The sequence below is a fragment of the Epinephelus lanceolatus genome, chromosome 6, assembly GCF_041903045.1.
Source record: "Epinephelus lanceolatus isolate andai-2023 chromosome 6, ASM4190304v1, whole genome shotgun sequence".
In the NCBI taxonomy this organism is placed as follows: domain Eukaryota; kingdom Metazoa; phylum Chordata; class Actinopteri; order Perciformes; family Serranidae; genus Epinephelus; species Epinephelus lanceolatus.
This window is the reverse complement of record NC_135739.1, coordinates 28,980,587-28,988,825: the sequence shown is the minus strand read 5'-3', so window position 1 is coordinate 28,988,825 and position 8,239 is coordinate 28,980,587. Positions and strand designations below refer to the sequence as shown.

Below are 8,239 nucleotides of genomic sequence, written 5' to 3'. Positions count from 1 at the left end.
AAATTTTGATAATAAAAGTATTTAGAAAAATCTACTGAAACTGAAATTGAAAGACAGTGTGATTTGTTTTACTGTAGAATACGTTCCAAACATTAATTTGTATATTTGAGGCACAACACAAACAAGTTTAAGTTAAAGTAGTTAAATGAGTTGATGTGGTATATTTGAGTCCAGAAGTACACATGGGGAGATTTAAGAAAATAATTAAATAATTTTGTTTGCAAAGCGTGGTGTATTCAAGCGAGGGAAATAAATCTACTTACTATGATGTATTAAAAGGATTAAATCTATGGGAGTAAAAATGGTATGTTTAATTGGATGTGTAGACTAAAACTAGCTATGTGGGAAACACTAAATGTCATTAAAATTATTACAGTCTCTAGTGGATGAGCTGATAAGTCAGCTAATCTGCGTCTATTTAGGTCCACTGTGTAAAAGATCATCAGCTTAAAAAGTTTTCTGAAACTCTTTGCAGAATAGCAAACTCATTCCAGACCTGCATTGGCACAAGGCTGACCTCTAGCTTTAACAAAGGTGTAAGAGAGCTGATTTAGTTTCAGCCTTTTGTCCAGGCAAGAGAACGAACCCAGTGATCCATGGTCATGTAACAGAGCAACTCTGAATGGATACACTATCCTCCATACTCACAGAAACACTGAAACGTATCTCCTATGCAAGGCTTCTTTTAAGGAGACATTGCTCTGGGCAAAATGTTGGTATTGCTGTTGGTCTGCACGTACCATGACATGTGACTTAACAAATACATTGGCTGTTTGAACATATGATCAAGTGAGCTCAGTTATGTATAGCAAGGCTAATATTGGACTCTATGCAGTTGCTGACAGACATTTTTAGAACAGAAGGTGCTAAATAATCAGCTGAATTCCATTTTAAGCAACCCATGCAAGAATGAAACCCTGCCTGACTTGCATGCTCAGTGTGGCTAAATAAAAAAGTCTGGTAATCCTTTAAGCCAATAAATACAGGATGCAGCCCCAGAGTCTGAGGACAGAAGTCAAACACGGTTGCCTGAGCTGTCCCAGAAAATTTGTGTGGGCATGGAGAGCATTTACCGATGTATTTGCACTGCAGTGATTCAGCACTTGGCTAAATAAAAGCTAACAATAAGGCATATGGGAAAATACAAAGAATGAGGAGTGACCGAGGAATTTCTTTTCATACAGCAGCTTTTGAGAAAAAAAGTCTCAAATTTATTGGCTGAATGTTGTTCTAAGGTGAAACCGAAGAGTATGCATTGTGAATAACATCTCAGGGGAGAGTCAAAGCTATGCTGGTTGTCTGTCTCACAGACTCCATGAACATATTACTACACAGAGGTGTCACAGAGACCCTTATATATCATTAGACAATACACTCCTTTATGGGTGTTTGTGGTGATTGGAATAATGGATTACTTTCTTTCCACTATGAATGCAGCCTGTAAATAAGTACATTTGGATTTACTTAACTTGAGTATTTTTGTTTTATGATACAATACACTTCTACTCCATTATATTTCAGATGGAAACACTGTACTCTTTACTCCACCACATTTATTTGACAATTATAATAACACTGCAAGTTTTACATGTAAAACAGATGATCAACATTATAAATGCTGCACACACATCAAATAATCAGTAGTAGTATACCAATCATACATTTATTACACTATTAACACTCTGAAAGGGGACATTTGCCAATATGAGTATTTTTATCTTTGACACTTTGAGCATATTTCGCTGATAATACTTCTGTACTTCAAAAAGATTTTAATGCAGATCTTCTACTTGAAATTTAGCGTTTTTACATTGGAAAATTAATGTTTAAGTGACTTAAAGGTCCAGTTTGTAGGATTTAGGGGCAGCTATTGGCCGAAATAGAATATCAAATTCCTAAATATGTTTTTATTAGTTTATATTGACATGAAAATAAGAATCATTGTGTTTTTTTGTTACCTTAAAATGAGTCGTTTATGTCTACATACAGAGCCAGTGTTCTTCAAAAGGGTCCGCCATGTTGTCTTTAAAGCAGAGCAGACAAACCAAAGGCTGGGTCTCAATAGGGCTGTTAACATTTTCCCATTGGTCACACTAGTTCGTCTAAACGCTTGGGCAAATGGAATATGGGAAAAGTTTCAGTTCTACAACCTCACTGCTAGATGCCACTAAATCCAACACGCTGGACCTTTAAGTAAAACATCTCAATCAAATCAATCAATCACATAAAGAATAGATGATTTTTAATAGAAGCCAGGCTTCAATTTTTTTTACCTTTAATTTTTCCATAACTTGAAGAAGTCACTATAAGTGCCTAACCATATAATATATGTTATGTTCAGTCCAATCGCCAAATGTTGGCAGTGTACGTTTCTACAAACCATGGATATGATCGATTTTACGTTGTGACAATGCTGTGGTTAATGCGTGGTTTAGGCACAAAAAACATTAACTAAGAGTGAGGAAAATATCATGTTATGGCTTAAAATACCCAGTTTGGTCACCAAAAACAGAGCTTGAAATGCTTCATTAAAAAAAATTCTGTTTTGCTTGCAACTAACAGATCTGGAAATGTCCCGACATGTTAAAAAACACCCGCTTTTGTTGTCTGTTGGTCTCAAGCTGTGATCTGCTGCTGTCTGCTGCTTGGCAGCCGTCCCACCTAGGTTTCATGGCATCGACCAGATCTCCTCCTGATGAGAAACTGAGCTCATGTGTGTCTAATCAGAAACGTCACATTAGTGATGTTGATATATTATATGTATGAAAGGTACAAATGTGACACATCTGTAGTTTGAATAAACATTTTATTCTGGCAACAGGACTGTTTGCTCTTGATATTTTTAGTGTCTCGAAGTTGTTCACAACCAGTGAGATGCACAGATGCTTCTACTTTACCTTATCCGTCTTTGTAGAAATACAGGGTTTTTTTTTCTATTCACAAAAAAGCAATTTCGTGAAGTATTAAAAAATGTCTTCTCCTAACTTCAAAAGTACTTGTGGGAAAATATAAAAGAAAAGAGAAGAAGCTACTGTGTTTTCTGAAAATGATCAAGAAGCACATGATAAAACGTCACTAGACATCTCCCACCCATAGCTAGCAGTGTTTTGTGTTTTTCCCATCATGTGTTTATTTTCATGTGAAGCTCTATGCCTGGAGGAACTTTGAATTCCAGACAAGATCACTCTATCAGAGAGTCCATCTCAGGGATAGAGTGCCTCTGTTATTATTAACTCCTAATGTGCTGTTTACAATGAAATGCAACACAACAGATCTTGTGTACTGCTGCTGAATAGAGTAGTATACACTGTTATCGGCTGTCATCAAGCATTATTATTTATTAGTTTCTTTTTCTTGTAAAAAAAAAAAAAAAAGAAACTCAGAATCTTGGAAAGAGAAGTGTTGTGTCCTCTCTCCCTCTCTTTTCCTCTTTATCTCCCTCCCTCTCTTCGTTGTGTGTAGTTGGGCCTGTATCAAGTAGAGGCTTCTAATTCCTGAAATGAAATCCTCTTAGGATCTATGCTCTATTTCTGTTTGGTCTATACGGTCTTTTTTTGAAATCTCCATTAGACCAAGCTCATTGGCTGGGAAAGACGCACGCATGCACACAGAAACACACACTATCCAGCAACAGATAGGTCTGTGAAGTGATCGAGTGAAGAGTGTGTCGTTAGATACTGATACCAAGGAAGGACTTCACTGTGACTGTGGGAGGTAAGAAAAAAATCTATTGATATTGATGTATATCTGTCTTATTTTTTGGAAGATAATAGAGAACTCACAAAAAAAAACATTTGAAATGTATTGACATGAGAAGTTTAGTTTTGAATAGATGAAATAGGAGAGAAGTTATTCAGTCGTGTTTCTGCATACATTAGAGACAAACTTTACGGCCTATCTGTAGTTTTAATGTACATAATTTGCCATTTATATCTTATATCACATAGAGAGGCTTTATCGGTTCTGTTTTAGTTTCTTGTGTATTTTAAAGTAAAGGTTTCTGCACAAAATGAGAACAAAAGTTTCCTTCTTTTGGTACTGACTTTAGGCATGGGTCTTTGTCGAACTGAGAGTCAGCTGTCTGAAAGAGTTTACTGTGTATCTCTTGCTCACACACATACAGCATGGAAACACTTATAGGTGACTTCATTTGCTCATGCCAGAGCTAATCAGGGTAGATCTCAACTTGATTACACTGGATTTGGGGGTTAAAAAGGTGGCCACAAAGACCATCAGCAAAGATCAGCATCATGACTGCACGCAGGAAGGACGAGCACACTAATTAAAACACTGAAGCCATTTTATCCAATAAGATATTGACTCTACACACGCCACACACACAGCTACTGGTCGAAACGCTGTCTATAGATTTACATTTACATTTTCTATTAATGATAAACAGACACATGAAATCCCACATTATAGTAAGGAACCTGAAAGAATATATCTATAGTCATTCATTTGTTTCTGTTTTCCTTCTTTCAGAATGCATCGGTTGTGTTATATAAACACACATAATATCATTAAATTATTACATCATTGTTTTCGTTGTTTGATGATTTTGTTTTTGCTTGCCGTTTGTGTTTTTAGTTGTTTTTAATTCCATCTGTTCCATCTTAAATCAGCAGCTAGCTAAGTCTCGCCCTGAGGGCTAACAGGGATCTGTTGCAGATCAGTAATCCACTTAGACTGCATTTATTTAATTGAATATCATGGGACTTGTTTTGTATCCAGTAGCTCTGTCACAGTGCAAAGATTTTAAATCTGCAGCCATGCAAATATCTTACTGAGAGCAATGTGAACAAACAAGTGCTACAGGCCATTAACACTTCAGAAGAGTAAAATACATTCAGTCAAACATCGAAAGCCTACCAACATGCATCCATTAACTACATCCTTACCTCATTTAACTCAGTTTGATTCTCAATGTTTTATCTTACAGGTACCTAACCAAAAGAATGTCTGACAAAGTGGTTGATTTGGAAGAGACCGCAACCCACACAGGTAAGTAAAAGCAGTTTTTTCAAACGTAATGCAGTAAATAAATATTTTTTCAACTTCCTTTGTGCTTGTGCCATGAATTTAAGTCTTAAGAAGTCTTCATTACAAATAAACAGTATAGCAAAAGCTTTGATGACAGAGCAATTGGTTCTAAATGTATAACAGTAAGCCCAAAGAAAAAGCAGAGCACAGATCTGTAAAGCTTTGGCAGTATAACCGGCACACTAATCTTCTTTATGTTACGCAATAGTGGTGCAATTAGGGACACTTCGTAGAAGGTGGAGATGAAGCATTAATCCCCAAATTTAAACAGGACACAATACCTATCAATGAGTCATAGCTGCACATTGTCATTTTTCAAAAGGAATAAACCAGCCATTATTTATTAATTATTTGTGCATTGCTAGTAGCCTAAAGTGAATGCTTCTTAATGAAACCACAACCAAGTTACTCTTGACTGACTACCTCTGAAATGTGTCTGCCTCCAAAAATGTATTTCTGTTTTCCTTTTTTTCTTGCTTCTATCAGCCTTTACTATAACTAGATAATTATAGACATACAATAGTAATAATAATATCTTTAGTTTTATAGCACCTTTCTAATAAAGTCACAAAGTGCTTTAAAGTTAAACTAAATAAATGAAGAACTTAAAATTAAAACAAAAGTTAAAACAGCTGAATAATGAGAAGTGTACAAATTTAAAACCAAGACAGGATTACAATTTAAGAAAAGGCTCTCAGGTAAAAGTGAGCTTTACGTCATGATTTAAAACAGAGAGATGGCTAGCCGGAGTTACACTCACTCTTTACCTTTCAATAACTGAACACAAAATACTTACTGCATTCTCTATAGGTCCAAAGGGAGTCATCAATGACTGGAGGAGGTTCAAGTTGGAAAGTATGGACCAGGAAAACTTGCCAACTGCAAAGAAAGAGCTGCTGAGACAAATGTCATCCCCGAGCAGGCCTAAAGATGACGCCAGAGCAAACCTTAACCGCAAGGTACGGCTAAACTGGCCACAGCAGAGATGGCAGACTTTAACTTTGCTTTTGATCGAGATCATTGGATACTGTGCATTATGAAACATCTGTGAAATGGATATCCAGTGTCGCACTTGTACAGAAAAAACAAGTCTGATGAGAGTCTGTTGGAGTTACTTTAGAAAACTCTTTGAATGAATGAATGCATCTAATAATCATTATATGCTGCACATTATATCAGTCAGTAGCCAATATATATTCTAACTATTGTTGTGATATCATTTCTCAGATGAGTGTCCAAGAGTATGAGCTGCTTAAGGAGGAGGATGAAGGATGTCTAAAGAAATACAGAAAGCGGTGCATGCAGGAGATGCATGATAAACTCAGCTTTGGGCCCAAGTTTGATGGTGTGCATGACCTGGATAGTGGAGAGGCCTTCTTGGAAGTCATTGAGAAGGAGCATTACAGCACAGTGGTGGTTGTCCACATCTATAAGATTGGGGTCAAAGGTTGCGAAGAGCTCAACAACTGCCTTGACTGCCTGGCCACAGAGTACCCCACTGTAAAGTTCTGCAGGATTGATGCTGTCGCATCCGGTGCTGCTGAGCGGTTCTCGGATGAGGTTTTGCCGACGCTGCTGGTGTACAAGGCAGGAGAACTACTTGGGAACTTCCTGGCGTGCACGCAGCACCTCACTGAGGAGTTCTTCGCCACTGATGTGGAAGCCTTCCTCAACAGCTATGGCTTGCTGCCAGAAAGAGAGCTGCCTCGTGTGGAGGATGAAGAGGATCATGATGTTGAGTAAACGAAGAGTTTGGCTAATGAGGAAGAAAGGATGCTGTATTGGAGGGCTGGACAGAGAGCGATGAAAGACAGATATTCTGTTGGGCTACAGCTAGTAGAAAAACATCTCCGCTAGCTCACTAGTGTTTACGGATTGTTCCCTAAAGAAGACATTCTACATCCAGTTGGTGAAGAAACTTTGATGTCCCAGATATGCTCCCAAAGTGTGGGTAACAGCACGGTGACAAAATACAGCGATTATATGTTTGTAAATATATATATATCTATCACAAATCCCCTCACCACCACCCAAACAAAAGCCAAATCCAGTTTACTGTAATTTCAAATACTTGCAATGTTTTATTTTGTAATGATAGACGATATTACATGCTGTATGTACTTGTAAAAATGTAATAATTCAAAGACGTTTTGTAGCATTTGCTTGGGTTGATCTGTACACGGGTTATTTATAAATGGAGAATTTGTACAAAGTGACATCCTCGAATGTGATACAATATTTAAACGTGAATACTTCAGGTCCCTGTAGTGTTTTTACCAAGATTTAAATGAAACTTTAAAGGGCTAAACAGGACAGGAACTCTTAATACTTAAGAGGGCAAAGCTCTCTGGATGTGGAAACATTTTTGTATAAACGATGTCTTCCATCTGTCAAGGACAACATTACCTACCCTTGCTGTGGTGGGAGGTGCATATTGTGTCTGGAAAAAACATTTATGAGCCTCTGGTATTTTACCATCATCAGTGAAGCATCATCAGTGAGTTCATCCATGTCTGTGTATTTTATATTGTGAAAGTGGGAGAAAGTCATGGGAATATACAAAATAGGGGGTGTGTGAGTATTGGGTTAGTGTGATATGACTCAGAAATGAAGGTCAGTATCATCACTGATACTGATGATTCTGCGAAAGGTTTGGTTACTGTTTTAAACTGTGTACAGGAATAAGTTGAATCATAGCCTCATATACATGTTGTCAAGAAAAAATAAACAAATAAAATAACAAAATAGTAAGACTTTGCATTGGGTTTTATTGCTTTATGACACTACATCCTCGCATTGACTGCAAGATGCTATAAAGTCGAGAAAGTAATCAGAACTTTTTCTTTTTACACTTGATTTTGGACTGATTAAAGAAACAATTTATCATGTCAACTAGGGAGAATTAAGAGTGCTGGTCAGTGGATTTCTTTTACCTTTGGGACAGAGCCAGGGTAGCTGTTCCCTAACCAGCTGCTTGCATGTTTATCAATCTTCTCCTCTAACTCTTGGCGAGAAAGTAAATTTCCCAAAAAGTTGAGCTATTGCTTTAAATGTAATTCATTCTCACAGAAAGAGCATTACAAAGCTTTGTTATGTCACCACCATAATCGTAAAATGATCCCAAGAGATTCAGCCAAAAATGAGGCTCCACTGATTGCTTTTAACGACCACTGCCTTACGCTTTTCCAAAAGGACC

At 37.2% G+C, this 8,239-nt stretch overlaps 1 protein-coding gene across 1 annotated transcript; it reads left to right on the top strand.

Moving 5' to 3' along the window:
• The first annotated feature begins 3,499 nt into the window (after positions 1-3,499).
• On the top strand, positions 3,500-7,794 carry pdcb (phosducin b). Its single transcript, XM_033622007.2, has 4 exons — positions 3,500-3,714; positions 4,943-5,004; positions 5,854-6,002; positions 6,271-7,794. The coding sequence occupies exons 2-4, from the start codon at positions 4,959-4,961 to the stop codon at positions 6,784-6,786; spliced, it is 711 nt and encodes a 236-aa protein (XP_033477898.1). The 5' UTR covers positions 3,500-3,714; positions 4,943-4,958; the 3' UTR covers positions 6,787-7,794.
• The last annotated feature ends 445 nt before the right edge of the window (positions 7,795-8,239 follow it).

Excerpts from the sequence above, each read along its gene's own strand:
- pdcb (XM_033622007.2), top strand. The coding sequence starts at position 4,959 with ATGTCTGACAAAGTGGTTGATTTGGAAGAGACCGCAACCCACACAG. Across the intron at positions 5,005-5,853 it reads AGAGACCGCAACCCACACAG|GTCCAAAGGGAGTCATCAAT; the intron begins GTAAGTAAAAGC and ends CATTCTCTATAG. Across the intron at positions 6,003-6,270 it reads GAGCAAACCTTAACCGCAAG|ATGAGTGTCCAAGAGTATGA; the intron begins GTACGGCTAAAC and ends ATCATTTCTCAG.